This window comes from Penicillium canescens, assembly GCF_028828765.1.
Source record: "Penicillium canescens strain IBT 15451 chromosome Unknown utg000008l_segment0_segment0, whole genome shotgun sequence".
Taxonomy (NCBI): Eukaryota; Fungi; Ascomycota; class Eurotiomycetes; order Eurotiales; family Aspergillaceae; genus Penicillium; species Penicillium canescens.
The window spans coordinates 294477-309256 of NW_026703970.1; the positions used below are offsets into that span (position 1 = coordinate 294477).

The 14780-nt window shown below is 51.5% G+C and overlaps 6 protein-coding genes across 6 annotated transcripts; 4 read left to right on the forward strand and 2 right to left on the reverse strand.

Moving 5' to 3' along the window:
- Positions 1-591: 591 nt before the first annotated feature.
- Positions 592-2871, forward strand: N7446_010981 (uncharacterized protein; the record flags this gene model as incomplete). The annotated part of the gene is made up of 1 exon (XM_058519724.1): positions 592-2871. The coding sequence occupies one exon, from the start codon at positions 592-594 to the stop codon at positions 2869-2871; it is 2280 nt and encodes a 759-aa protein (XP_058367248.1).
- Positions 2872-3357: 486 nt separating this feature from the next.
- On the reverse strand, positions 3358-5854 carry N7446_010982 (Golgi transport complex subunit COG4; the record flags this gene model as incomplete). Its single annotated transcript, XM_058519725.1, has 2 exons — positions 3358-4608; positions 4658-5854. The coding sequence occupies 2 exons, from the start codon at positions 5852-5854 to the stop codon at positions 3358-3360; spliced, it is 2448 nt and encodes an 815-aa protein (XP_058367249.1).
- Positions 5855-6254: 400 nt separating this feature from the next.
- Positions 6255-7377, forward strand: N7446_010983 (SIR2 family NAD-dependent protein deacylase; the record flags this gene model as incomplete). Its single annotated transcript, XM_058519726.1, has 2 exons — positions 6255-6377; positions 6424-7377. 2 exons carry the CDS (start codon positions 6255-6257, stop codon positions 7375-7377), a joined length of 1077 nt encoding a protein of 358 aa, XP_058367250.1.
- Positions 7378-7827: 450 nt separating this feature from the next.
- Positions 7828-9499, forward strand: N7446_010984 (putative hexokinase Kxk; the record flags this gene model as incomplete). Its single annotated transcript, XM_058519727.1, has 5 exons — positions 7828-7867; positions 7922-8044; positions 8096-8121; positions 8168-8575; positions 8624-9499. 5 exons carry the CDS (start codon positions 7828-7830, stop codon positions 9497-9499), a joined length of 1473 nt encoding a protein of 490 aa, XP_058367251.1.
- A 420-nt stretch (positions 9500-9919) lies between these two features.
- N7446_010985 (uncharacterized protein) lies at positions 9920-11832 on the reverse strand (the record flags this gene model as incomplete). Its single annotated transcript, XM_058519728.1, has 2 exons — positions 9920-10764; positions 10824-11832. Coding segments are annotated over 2 exons (1854 nt in total), but the record flags the coding sequence as incomplete, so codon positions are not given.
- Positions 11833-13210: 1378 nt separating this feature from the next.
- Positions 13211-13922, forward strand: N7446_010986 (uncharacterized protein; the record flags this gene model as incomplete). The annotated part of the gene is made up of 3 exons (XM_058519729.1): positions 13211-13358; positions 13422-13481; positions 13558-13922. The coding sequence occupies 3 exons, from the start codon at positions 13211-13213 to the stop codon at positions 13920-13922; spliced, it is 573 nt and encodes a 190-aa protein (XP_058367253.1).
- Positions 13923-14780: the final 858 nt, after the last annotated feature.

Genomic DNA, 14780 nt, shown 5'->3' on the forward strand with positions numbered 1-14780 from the left:
ATTAGATATCCAGGGCTGTCCTAGAGCAATTGTATCCAATTGTTAGGCTCACTGGGTCCATCACCTTCAGTGTCCTTCAGTGTGTGTACCTTCAGTTTCCTAGAGAGGAGCCAACACGTAAGTCATTCAATGATCGAACCTGTCGATAATAGCTATGATGCATGGCTGGCTGAACATTTTCTCCACTTCTCCTCCATTGGCAGAAATCAATATTGATCTCAAGAAGCTGAACTGCGGAGTAATGCTTGGCCTCGTTTGGCACGAAAGTTTCACTTTGTTAGGAAATTATCGCCTGAATAAGGGATGGCTTCTTTAGCTCTTCAGCTCTTGAGCTAGCCAACCACCGTGTCCCTTGCGTGCATGATGTAGATCGATAGATGGGATTCTCCACGGACCGCTCCATTGCCTGAATATGTTAATGACAATTATTTGAGTTATGTTGCATGCACTTGCTATGAGGCAATTTCTGGTGGTCTCAGCCGTATAGCAGCCTGACGGGCAGGTATAAGTATATGCATCACCCAGGTCTTTCCGGAGAACATGCTTCTTTGACCTTTTCTCTGAACATCCCCAATTCATGGTTAGTCCACAATGACTATCATGCAATCTTCGAAGATATGGTCCTCCCTGGCCGTGTTCCTGGCAGTCCAGGGCACCCAGGCAGACCAGCAAGTTCTTCGTACCCCAAGCAATCGATTCCATCTCGACGAGCTTGTGGTTGTCACTCATCAACCCTCAGGACAAGTCAAGTGTTGTCCCCCGGGCTTCGACTTTGACGGCAGCAACTGTGTCCCTGGCGCTCCAATCTGCCCGGACAACTCGGTCCTGAAAGGAGACAAGTGCGTCTCAACCTCAAAGCCAGTCTGCCGCGAAGGCAAGTGGAATGGCTGGGCCTGCGTTACCGTTGAAAGCCCCTCCTGTCCAGCAGATTTCGTGCTTAAGGGCAGCACCTGCGTCACCGCCACCGGGCCCTCCTGCCCAGGCACTGAAGAGGTCCGTGGCAATGTCTGTGTCTCCAAGAAGCGGCCAAGCTGCCGCAGTGGCGCAACCTTCCATCAGTCGAAGGGTTGTGTCAGCATCGCTAGCCCTGTGTGTCCCGATGGCTTCCGGTTCAAGGGCAGTCAGTGTATCTCAGCAGTGCCGCCCACGTGTGGAGAGGGTGCTCGCTTTGACACCGACATCAACCGCTGCGTTTCCGAGGAGCCTCCCTCCTGCCCCGTGGCAGGCACCAAGCCCAAGGGGAAGCTCTGCGTGTCTGAGCTCAGGCCTGTCTGCCCGGATGGTAGTACATTGAGCAAAGAGGGATCTTGCATTTCCAAAGGAAAGCCCCAGTGCCCAGATGATTCCAAACTCGACGGTGGTAAGTGCATCTCTACAGGATCGCCTTCGTGCCCCACGGGCACCGACCTCTCCGTCGATACCTCATCCAAGAGCGCGCGCTGCTGCCCCAAAGCAATGACTTGGGATGGCAAGGTGTGCAGCTTCGCCAAAGGTCCGGATGAGAAATGTCCCCCAGGCACGACATTGGTCGACGGTCGTTGCCGCAAACAGGCTATCCAATTGCCGGAGTGTGCTCCGGGATACAAGTTCGAGGGAAGTCGCTGCGTCTCACGTACGCCTCCAATCTGCTCGCCAGGTCATGTACGTAAAGATGATCAGTGTATCGTCACCGAGAAGCCATTGTGTGCCGAGGGCTTTGTCCTGACGGGCGCGGAGTGCGTTTCCACCCGGCCATCTACCTGCCCAGATGGCACAGAGCATGAGCATGATATGTGCGTGGAGACTCAAGACCCGGTTTGCCCGGATGGAACCACCTTGCAGGGCAAGGACTGTGTGCGTGGTGGTGTTCAGGGGTGCGAAGATGGAGTCTGGGATGGTCAAGACTGCATCACAACCGGCCGGCCCACTTGCGACGACGAATTCAGATTCGATGGAAAGGATTGTGTCTCGGAAAGTGACCCCAAATGCCCTCCGGGCACCGTCCCGAATGCCGATGGGGACTGCATCACCAGTGAGGTACCAGAATGTCCCCCAAAGACCATGCTTCTTGACGGGGAATGTGTCAGCGAAGGTACTCCTGAATGTCCCCCTGGCCAAACCTTCTCCGGTCAACAGTGCATTCACAATGGGACACCCGCTTGTGCCGCGGGATACAAGCTAGTCGGAGGCCAATGTCTAGACACGAAGGCCGCCGGATGCCCACCAGGCTACGCGGACCGAAATGGCGTCTGTATCTCGACAGAAACACCAAAATGTGACGAGGGCACGACCTTCGACGGCAAGGCATGCGTTGGAGAAAAGCCCATCTGCCCACCGGGAACAAAGTTCGACGACCAAGACTGCGCATCTATCAACGACCCCGAATGCCCACCAGGTCTCAAGTTCAATGGACGCAAGTGCATCACGGAAGAGGATCCAAAATGTCCCGACGGACAAGAACTCAACCAACAGACAAAGGAATGCGAGCTCGAGGAAGGCCCCAGATGCCCTCCAGGCCAGAAATACAACGGCGAGCACTGCATCCTGGGCTCGACCGACTGCCTAGAGTATGAATTCTGTCCACCCAGGGCCCCAGGACTTCTCCCAGAAATCCCTTTCTGTCCCACGAACGACGGCACGATCCTGTATTCCGGCTCTGAGAAAACACCCTTCAAAGTCCACTGTGACACCTGTTACTTCTCCTCAGTAGAGCTGGTCAAATCCGTATCGAACCTGGACAGCATCGATGCATGTGTCCAGGCCTGCGCCGACTCATCGGAGACTGTTGGTTGTAACTGGTTCGCTGAAACAGGCGAGTGCAGGATCCATCCATACTCGACTGAAGGACTTGACCCGCTCAAGGAGTGCACTGCCCTCGAGCGTATTCGGTGAGTATGTAATATGTTTTCTGGGGGATGTCAATGACTCTCTGGTTCATGTAAATGGTTGGAATAACGTTAGGAGTGCGGTTAGAATAGATGCAGGGATAAGTTATAGCAATGCAGAGCTCTTTTCACCGCAGGTATATTACGTACTCCGACATTAGCTTACCTGAGGCATCCATGCATAAACTCGTATGTTCATTTAAGTTGTCCAGTCCAATGGACATTGCTATGTTTTAAGTGCAGACCAGACTCATCCGAAACTACACTGTAGATGATGAGAGATAAAATGGAAGGTAAAGATCATATATTGGGTACTTGGGCACATTTGGTCGAGATGCAGATGCAAATATCTATTTTGATAACTTGTATCAGAACAATAAACAAGAGAAACAATAGAACGCGTAGAAATGAATACAACCACCTCCAATTTATACATAACTCAACGAACACTCAAACAGCATCACACATGACAACATTCACTCCCACAAACAAATCACCTCCGAACCATCCCCCGAACCCTAACCCTCTCTTCAACCCCAAGCTTCTCAACAACCTCGGCAGCCTCGCCACCCCTAAGAACCTCATCCCACTCATCCTCATCCATACTCATAACAAGCGTCATCTGCACACAACGCGTAAAGGCCTCACGATGGCGATACCGTCCCGGGGCACCAGCAACATACCCTACATCGACGGCAGCACTAACCAAACCGGCAATATCACGCTCGAGCCTCGCAGCGCCGAGGGCATTAATTCTCGAATGGTACGAGTATAACCTCTTCTCGAGGAGGCGGGCGAGATAGGCAATTGTCACTGCTAGCACGCGGTCGAAGGCTGATGGTGTTAGGATACGTGCTAGTGGGACGAGGAGGTCGGACCAGGAGGCTGTGAAGCGGGGTTTGACTAGTTCCTTTGACTGGGAGGTATCGTCGTCCATGTGTGTACCGGATGAGGGATCGTTGTCTGGGATTGGGTGGTATTCGATGTCACGGAAGGCGTCTGCTAGGATTGGCCGGAGGCGGGGTTTGATGACGTTGTTGAAGATCACTTGGATGCCATCCGTTAGGAGGTCTGTGACTTTGCTTTCGAAGGATGAGGCGAGGGAGTGGAGGGCTCCGGCGACGCGGGTTGCAGAGGAGCGGGATGGGAAGATTGAGAGCAGGTGGGGGGTTGCGAGGGTTGACGTGTCGATTGCGTGAGGTTCGGTGGAGGTAGGGAGTTGTTTTGAGCCGGTGTTGTTTTGCACGATGCGGCGGATGTAGTCGACTCCCAGGTCGAGGTTGTTGATTTGGACGAGGAACGAGATGAGAATTTGTTCCGGAGGGTTTCCGCCGTGGGTTGGGGCACGGGGATAGCATTCGTCGCGCATTTTACGCTGGGTCATGCCGATAAAGTCGGAGCCTAGGACGCGGGATAGGGTTGGAATGACGTTTGTCACGACAGCTTCTTGCGAGGTGGAAATTGATTGCTGAATGACCTTGTTGACGATGTACATTATGTCGTCGACAGCCGAGGTGATGTGTGGTGGATCTGCCTTGAGGGGACGCTGGAGGTTCAGCGTGAGGCCTGAAGGCGACTCGTCCAGCTGGAAGGCCTTCTCGACGGACCGGCGGAAGAAGAAGGTCGTCATTGCATTGAATGGAGCTACCAAGCGGTCGTTGACTTTGTGCGCCAAAGGTGACTCCCGCAAGAAGTCGGGCAGTGTGAATCTCTTGTCGTCATTTTCATCATCCTCATCCGTAGTCTAGAATTGTCAGTGGTGATTTTGTGTCCAAAGTGAATGTGGCACTTACATTACACTTATCAGCCAGGAACCGACAGTACAGTGACCACCGGCTCAGCATGATCCCCATCTCATTCAAGACTCCGTCGATCTCTTTCATATCTACTCCCTCTTCATCGGCAGCAGCAGCCGCCGGGGCCGGTGAACTTGAGTGAGGGGGCCCAGGTCGTTGTGCGGGCAGGAAGCTCTGAACCAAGAAAGTGAAAGCGTAGGATTTGATATCCATCAGTTTGCGATCGACATGGCGTTCATCACCCCAAGTGTCAAGGATGATACCGCCCTGAACATCAGCCTCCATCTGCAGCCGTTCAATGACCCGTCCCATCTTGTGTGGACCGTAGTGATGCTCGACGAGTCCACCATGGCCATCAACAATTTGAGCGATATGCTCAAACAGCCTAGAAAACGCATTGGCATAGAAGAACCCATCCTTAGTCTGAACACCCCCAGTAGCCCCATTGAGGTTGGCCCGAGCCTTCGCCGCCACACCTTGGCAAACATAGCGTCCATAGACATCAAGTCCAACCTCAGAACGACCAATAAGCGGGAACAACTTGAAGAAGCGAGTAATCTTGGCACCGTCATTCTCCTTGACAGCCTTCTCAAACTCACGCAAGAACAGCCCACACAGCGACTCGGCAGCATTATCCAGCGTAACACTTGGTGGGTCAGGCACCTCAGCGGTAGGAACCATCTCCGCAGCAAAAGCGCCATTAACAACAGAAGGTGGAATCTGCGCAGCGCGGTGCAAATAACTGGCGGCTTTCTCCCAGTCCTGGGGCGCACCCATAGACCCGGCCACTCCAAGCGCGCAAGCCTTGAGCTCGGCAACTTGCTCAACAACTTCCAGTGTAGCTTTGACCCGAGCTTGTTCGAGATCCAATCGGCGGACAGCGCTGGAGATGCGCTCGGCGGTGCCGGCGGCTTCGGAGAGCATTCCATGGCTAATGGACCGGGTGGTGCTGGCATGCGTGCCGATATTGGCGCGCATCAGGTCCAACCGGCTCAGTTCCCGGGAGAGATCCTTCTGCGATGTGACCAGGGCATCGAGGCGGGCTGTCACGGAGGCTTCCTGGGTGTGGAGGTGGGACAATGTGGCTTTGATTTCGGCAACGGAACTGGCGTTGAAGATGTCGGGGGAGCTGGCGGTATCCTCTGTAGGCGAGGCATTGCTCAATGGCGGGCGATGCCCGTTGGTAGCAGCCATGCTGGGTCACAGTGTAGCTTGTTGATGCCAAATACGCCAGACGTAGGGGCTCCGCGGGCGGTGAGCGCGTTGAGCATCAACTTGTGTGACACGATGTGTGACTCGATGAGATGGGAAGAGATCGAGAGATGAGACTATTCTTGGATTCTTGGACTCTGTGACTCTTTGCCTCTTTGCTTATTTGTCTACTTCTCCTTGTTTTGCTAAACTGGTGAATCAACGCGACGTCATTCTCTTTTTCCCCACGCTCTATCAGTTTCCTTTTTTTTTTTTTTTTTTTTGGTGAAGCTCTTCATCTCTTTTAAATCATTTCCATTTCCCAGAGACGGAGACAAATCTGTCTCTCATTCCACATTTCATCATTGGACGCCGCAGAAACCGTCATCCCCGGCGCTTTGCTATGGGCAACGAAGAGTCGACCGTGGTAGACGATTCCACTGCCCCCTCCGTACTGGAGGCGCGTACAGTCGAGGCTGTAGCCAAATACATCAAAGAGCATAATGTAAAGCGTGTTGTGGTGATGGTGAGTTTTGAATATCTGGTACGATTTCAAAGCTAACAGTGCACAGGTTGGAGCGGGCATCAGCACTTCAGCAGGCATCCCCGACTTCCGCTCTCCAGATACTGGAATCTATTCCAACTTGGCTTTCCTGGACCTGCCAGAGCCCGAAGCTGTCTTTGACATTGGCTTTTTCAGGGAAAACCCCAAGCCATTCTACGCCTTGGCGCATGAACTGTACCCTGGTCGCTATCGCCCGACCATCGCGCATTCTTTTATCAAATTGCTCTACGACAAGGGAATGCTGTTGAAGCATTTCACTCAGAACATCGACTGCCTCGAACGTGAGGCTGGTGTGCCAGGCGACGTGATCATCGAGGCTCACGGCAGTTTCGCGTCGCAGCGCTGCATTGATTGCAAGGAGACATACCCAGACGCTGATATGCACGAAAAAGTCACCAAGGGCGAGGTCGCACATTGCTTTTCCTGCAACGGCCTTGTCAAACCCGACATTGTGTTCTTCGGCGAGGCTTTGCCCTCGTCTTTCTTTGATAACCGCGACATGCCCGGAAAAGCAGACCTTTGCATTGTCATGGGAACCAGCTTGTCCGTTCAGCCATTTGCCAGCCTACCTTCATTGTGCAAGTATGATACACCTCGCCTGCTCATCAACATGGAGCGGGTCGGCGGTCTCGGCTCGCGGAAAGATGATGTGCTACTCCTCGGTGACTGTGACACTGGCGTTCGCAAGCTCGCCAAAGCCCTGGGGTGGGATGAAGAGTTGGAGAGCTTGTGGGAGGGAACCCACCCAGAGCCCAAGGGGGAGGAGAAAGAGGCAGCAGTTCCCCAGACGCGGGACGAGCGCCTGCAGGACGAAGTGGACCGGCTTACAGAGGAAGTCGACCGAACTCTGGGGTTGACAGATGCTTATCAGAGCAAAGTCCGCGAGAGGCTGGAGTCACACGAAGCACACCGCCAGTCCAAGGTGGGCGGTCTCGCGCATGTGTTTCCCCATTTGGCATGAGAATTACGATTTGATGAATGTATGGGAAAGGAGAATGGAGTCTGAATAGAGTATGTTTTAGCAATGATCAATATCAAGTGTCAGAGCAGTGTCAGTGTCGAGATACTCCATACTCCAGTATGCAGGTCACGCCAAGACAATCGATGATCCTGTTCTGGCCGTCGATCACTTGAAGTCATAGACAGGTCAATACGGGGATATTCCTATTTAATGTAATTTGTAATTGTAATTGGAATTCTGTCATATAAATAGTCCAGTTTCTGTCGACTACAAACCCATAAATACCACCCCAATTTCTCCCTGCAAGTGAAACCGCGAATTGACTTTGTTTCGTCCACCGCAGCCAAATCAAGCAAGGCGATCTTCCCAGGTTGCCCCACGTCCGTCATCCCTCCCACTTTCTTCCTCTCTGACTTCCTCTCATCTTCCCATATTTCTATACAATACATCATGGTTGGTCTCGGTCCCAAACTTCCACCTTCCCGCAAGGGTGAGAGCATCTCCCCCATCCCTGCGCTTATCTCGTACTAAACATATGGCACAGGGTCCATGCAGGAGCTGCCCCAGAACCTTCTGGGGCCGATCAAGGACTTCGAGAAGGCCTTCACCGTTGATACTGCCAAGCTGAAGGAGGTCGTGAACCACTTCGTCAAGGAGCTCGAGAAGGGTGAGTAGTTGATCCGCAGCTCCTGATCCACTTCATAGCTAACAATCACAGGTCTGACCGTTGAGGGCGGCAACATTGTGAGATACACTCCAAGATTGACAAGAACACAGACTGACTAGTTAGCCCATGAACGTCACCTGGGTTATGGGCTTCCCCGACGGCAATGAGCAAGGCACCTACCTCGCCCTTGACATGGGCGGCACCAACCTGCGCGTTTGCGAAATTACCCTGACCAAGGAGAAGGGCGCCTTCGATATCACACAATCCAAGTACAAGATGCCCGAGGAGCTCCGCACCGGAACCGCCGAGGAGTTGTGGGAATACATCGCCGACTGCCTGCAGCAGTTCATCGAGACCCACCACGGTGGACAAGAGCTCGCCAAGCTGCCTCTGGGTTTCACCTTCTCCTATCCTGCCACCCAGGAGTACGTTGACCACGGTATCCTGCAGCGCTGGACCAAGGGATTCGATATTGATGGTGTTGAGGGCCAGGATGTTGTTCCTCCCCTCGAGGCCATCCTCAAGAAGCGCGTATGTGTCCCAATCATCTTGTATAGACACAGGACTAACCAATTGCAGGGTCTCCCTATTAAAGTTGCTGCTCTCATCAACGATACTACCGGTACACTCATTGCCTCCGCCTACACTGATACCGACATGAAGATTGGCTGCATCTTCGGTACCGGTGTCAACGCCGCTTACATGGAAAATGTTGGCTCCGTGCCCAAGCTCGCCCACATGAACCTCCCCGCCGACATGCCCGTGGCTATCAACTGCGAGTACGGCGCCTTCGACAACGAGCACATTGTTCTCCCTCTGACCAAATATGATGAGATCATCGACCGCGACTCTCCCCGTCCCGGCCAGCAAGCCTTCGAGAAGATGACCGCCGGTCTCTACCTCGGTGAGATCTTCCGTCTGGCCCTGGTCGACCTCCTCGAGACCAACCCCGGCCTTATCTTCAACAACCAGGACGTCTCCAAGCTGCGCAAGCCCTACCTTTTGGACGCCTCCTTCCTCGCCGCCATCGAGGAGGACCCCTATGAGAACCTGTCCGAGACCCTGGAGCTCTTCGAGCGCACCCTGAGCATCCGCCCCACCGTCCCCGAGCTGGAGATGCTCCGCCGCCTCGCCGAGCTGATCGGTACCCGTGCCGCCCGCCTGTCTGCCTGTGGTGTCGCCGCCATCTGCACCAAGAAGAACATCGACTCCTGCCACGTCGGTGCCGATGGTTCCGTTTTCACCAAGTACCCCCACTTCAAGGCCCGCGGTGCCCAGGCGCTGCGCGAGATCCTCGACTGGGCTCCCAACGAGAAGGACAAGGTCGAAATCCTGGCCGCCGAGGACGGTTCCGGTGTCGGCGCCGCCCTGATTGCCGCCCTGACCCTCAAGCGTGTCAAGGCCGGTAACCTGGCTGGTATCCGTAACATGGAAGACATGAAGACCCTGCTTTAAGCGGGTGAAGCGCTCTTGGGGTCCCACAGCGGCGACGCTGTTGAACCCTACACCCCTGAAATCTCTTGCGATAAATGACACCCTACTATTGGGCTGGAGTATTGTTTTTAACGTTTGTTATGTCACTGGATGGGGTTTTGATGGATTATGACTTCGCATGTTGGCTTGTGTTGTCAATAGAATATGTCTGTCGGTGGTAACTATCAGTAGTACATACCGAAGCAATAAATACACCTAACGGGCTATTATCCCCTAGGAATTACTCTTGAGTAGACAAGTAAAAGGTCAAGTTATAAACTCAGGTGTTTACACTACTGTTTACGAAGTATATCGACTGTTCCGTATTATTTAGGAAATTATATTAATGCATTCAAGAGAAAAGAGAAAAGCTCTTGATCAGACAAATAAAATCCTTTTACCACCAACAAAAATGCAAGACTCATAAGAAACAAAATCTCTTCTCCCATTAAACCCCGAATCCTCCTGATCAATATTATAAGTGGCGTCGTAAGTATTCCAAGACGCACAGTTATCCTGCAAAGCATCAAAATCAATCAAAGGATCAATCTCACTCTCCCTCTCAAGGAACTGCAGCGCAAAGCCTTCATCAGTATGCCACCCAATATGACAATGCATCAACCAAGCACCAGGATTATCCGTCTCAAACCCAATAAGCAAATACCCATTCCCAACAAGCATAGCAGTATCTCTCCTTGGGGGGTTATTAGTGTTAACACCCCCATCCCACGGATTCGAACCCTGCGCCAAAACAAAGAAATCATGCCCATGCAAGTGGATCGGATGCGTAACTGGAATAGAAGTATTGATCATAAGATACACCCACTCATGGGCATTCGGGAGCTTAATCAACCCACTCGACTCACTGTAGTCCGTCTGGTTATTGAACACCTGCAGCAGGGTCGGGTCTTCCCAGAAAACTTGCATCGTCGTGCTGTTGAGGTACCAGCGGAAGAGGTTTGCCGAGTTGCGGCCTATTGTTACGTCCGTCATGTCGCTCCAGTCTGCAGTAGAGACGGTCTTAGGCACGTAGGGGACTAAGTTGGAGGCGGGTTCGTCCAGGCATCCGTCTTCGAAGGCCCAGGCGCTTGATGTTGGTTCTTTGGCTTTCTTGCCGTAGTGCATGATACCTCTGATGTTGTCCGGGCTGGCATTTTCGGAGCATGCTTCTTGGGGGATTGCGCGCATCCAGAATGACTCGCCGACGCGGCGTTGGTTCGCTGTTACAATTACGTCGTAGCGTTGGCCTGCAGGGGTGTTTAGTAAATTGTAAAGTAAGAATTCTAGCGAAGAAGAAAACACTCACCCATTCCGATGTCGATATAGTTTGTTGTGAATGGTTTGATAGGCACAAAGTCTGCTGAGATGACCGTCAAAGTATGATTGTCAATCATGAACTTCCAGTGCGTGTCAACAGCAGAATTGACAATTCTGAGCCGGTACGAAGAGCCCTTATCAACTTTCATTGTAAACCGCTCTCCAGTTGCGGCTGAGCCATTGCCGTAGACATTAGTCCCATTCAGCAAACCCGTATCCAGAATGGGTGGACCGACCGTCTGAGCATGCGAGTAAAGCTCATCGACTGTCTGATGAGACCAATCCGTCAAGAACAGATTGCCCTTGTCGACATCGTAGTTGGCCGTAGCAGGGCCATTGATAACAATACCACCAAAGACACCCTCCCAGGCCTGGAGACCAATATGAGAATGATACCAAGAAGAGCCATACTGCACAGCACGCCATTTGTAGGTCATAGTCGAGCCAGGAGCAGTCGGACACTGCGTAATAGAGACAACGCCGTCCTGACCATTGGTGTAGTTCTGACGAATACCATGCCAGTGGATACTGGTGCCATTCATGGACGTGTGAAGGTTGTTGGTGACATGCACAACGACCCAGTCGCCCCAATCTGCGATGATTGTCGGACCTGGGATTGAGCCGTTGACGGCCATTACTGGACGGCTGAAGCCATCTGGTGCGGCAGTGAGATCATCAAGGGTGAGCCAGTACTCGCGGGTTACGCCTGTATCTGGCACGACCTCAGTGTAGTCTGTACTGATGTCGTACTTGCACCATTTGGATCTTTTAGTGGCTTTGTTGCCGGCACAGGGGGTGCCTGTTGGCTTGCTGGCCTTTGTTGTAGTTTTGGTCTTGGTGTGAGTGGTAGTCTTTGTCTTGGTTGATGTTGAGGTTGAGGTTGAGGCTGTTGTGGTTGTCCTGTGGTGTGCAACCTCAGCTACGTTTTGTTCAACGGAGATAGTAGCAGCAGCAGCGGTCAAGCCAAATGCAAGGAAAAGAAGGTTTTGGAGTCTCATGGTCGCTATATACACCAAATTGGGGTATCTTGCGCACTCTTATTGAACAAACAGAAACAAGAGGTATATATAACTCAACGCATGTAGCAAAGACAGACGGAAGTAAAATGGTATCAGAATATACCAGGGAACGAAGAGGCTTGCTGATAAGAGGCCAATAACTATATCTCGTAATAAAGCCATGTGGCTATATATAAGACTCTCAGCACAGCACAGGTAGGAAATCATGCCAGGAGTAAATGTCCGTGTTACCTTCCACGAGGTGACCTGCATTTGGATCTCGCTAGGATATGCCCGTCAGCCTCGAAGGCAAGGCCGAGATAGAAGAAGTCTTTGAGCTGCAGATGACGAGGTAACGGACGAATTGAGATGATAGATCACAAGTTCAGCCAGAATCCCGAATCTATTTGTCTATATTAATGCGAGCAAGGCGCACCACTTCTAGCTAAGGATACGGCAAGCCATTCAAGGAGTGGGACGATAGTCGGCTCGGAACGCTTCTCAGTTGTCGGATTGGAGAAGTTGCAGCAGCGCTTATGGTACCACGCGAGCACTGACTCCCTCTTGTCTTAGTAGACTGCATCTCGAAGTCGTAACAGTAGAGCTGGGCGTGCTGGAAGTCTCCAACAGTGAACTAGGGCTGCATTTCATAGTGCCGAGCAAACACGAGTGGACCAATGGCGAGGTTTGATATTGCCAGAAGCGAAGTCTTCCTCGCTCAAGACTTGTCAGATTGGCTTTAATGGCTTGCATTAGGGTTATCTCCCCGAGTGGCCGCGGCGCCCAACTTCATGTTGGGGTACCTTTACAGCCTCCCTTTATACGAGCTGCAGTAAGCCTACGACGCATAAGGTACAGGAGCTGAATGGCCATAATGAAACCCGCATATTTCCTTTTTGCGGGGCTATCAGGTGCCCAGCCAGAATCTGGATATTGTTGCGAGCGAACGCTGACATAGAACCTGCATTATGGGGTTTCATCTGACTATTGGGGGTGGAATAGTTAGGATTTGAATATTAGTATGGAAACACAACCAGAACACCCCTGATAGCGACCAGGGTTAATCTCATTTACTATGTATCATCCTGGTGACGGTTCGCGTAATTGCGTAGTAAGGTCAGCTTGTCCCAGTCCGAATCTAAAAAGGGCTTAGATTTCTTGCGTAATGGAAAATGGAAGCATTTTAGCAGAAACGAGGATTATTTTAATTGGAGAGACCCCTTGAGCGCTAAGTGTCTGCCTATCTACCCTCATTTATATCTCTTTTGCTACACTCCGGGCACACCGTCGTACTCGATCTGTATGTCTTGCAGCGCATAAAGTCCTTGAAGAATTGCTATAAGTTTCGCTCCCTTTTGTATCATTTACCGTCTGCAAAATGCTCTTACTTTCTATTATTCGTCTCTTCGTAGCTTCAGCGGTGGTTTGCTCTGCACAACCGCTAGAAGCGCGACAATCGACTAGTTCTTTCAATCTATATGCCTACGGGGAAGGCATCAGCGGACTGCCTGTGTTTTACAAAGATGGTATCTATCTGCCTCAACTTACTTTCATAATCAAAGGTGGTCTGATTGTTGTTTCTTTCACAGGTACTGCTCAAGTTGTGGATTCGTCCAAAGTCGACACATCTCCGATGACCCAGGTCTACTGTAAGCCCCATCTCCTTTCCCCCCACCCACAACAAAGGATCCTGATATTCATACTTACAATCTAATATTGTTCCAGTCACTTATTCGGACAGTTCTTCGAGCACCTGGGTAGCACATCCTCGTTCCACTGACACTACTACCATCGTCAGCTCTGCCCCCTTCACGACCAACTTGATATACCTGGCCCAGGGGGATACGGCTAATCCGGTCAGCTTCACTGAAACATCCGAGACTGCGCGGTCAGGGAAGCTCACCGACGTGTGGTCGCTGTACGGCAATTATGTCCTCGTCAGCGTAAGTGGAGCCAACTTCTACGCTAAATCGACCGGTACGGACGGCTTGTACTCCCTGCTCTGGAGTACTTCGGCAGAAGCCATGACAGACACTATCCCGCTGACTTTACGGACTATTGAGTCGGCGACGCAGTCTGTGTTGAGCTGAGGGAAGGCGCGAGAGATTGGGGGCGAGGTGAGCTTACGAGTCTGTGGGGTTCTGCAGTACAGTATTTAGATCTTGGCTATGTATGTGCTGGCAGAGAGGCTCGGCTCGATCTTCCTTTAGTTGTACTTGGAAAGATTGTTCCGGATCTGGTAACTCGTTCCTGTTGTATTCTTCTTTGTTTTGCATCATGCCAAGGTAGAGCTTGACGACTTGATATGGTGATCGAGAATTTGCAAGCCTTTCTTCCACTTTTCATTTTTTTATCTCTTTATCTCTTTTTTGCTTGTCCTCTTTATAGCACTGCTACTTTTTCTATACTTAGAGTCTTCCGCCAAAGTAGAGAAAGCGCACTAAGCTTCACGTACATCTACATGGATAAGATACCTCAGATAGAGGATTGACAACCAGGATATTTAGAGAAGATGTCACTTTTACTAGTTTAAGTCATAGGTATTATGAGACCTCTGAATGTTGGTTTGGCCTTTTCTGGACATGCAGCGAAGAAGGAGAGGGAAAGACCCTCGCAAGTGGGGCCATAGGTCTGAAGGGGATCAGATCTGGCTTAGCTTGATCTCAGATTAAGCTGAGATCAATGAACCATTGGTGTAGCCGAGATCCTAAAGCATGTATCAACGTCCCGAGGGAGGGCAACATGAGTGCTCACATATATTGCCAAAGGTTGACTCACGGGCTTGGCCCACAATTCCGACTCACAAATTGCTATTACGGTTGTGTTGGACCAAAAGAGGATATAACTACATAATGATGATTAGGCCTCCCAGACCGATGGCTCTGCCAATGAAGTATATAAGTAGTTCACATAAGTCGCCATTGAACTGTTTTGGAAAACCGAGACAC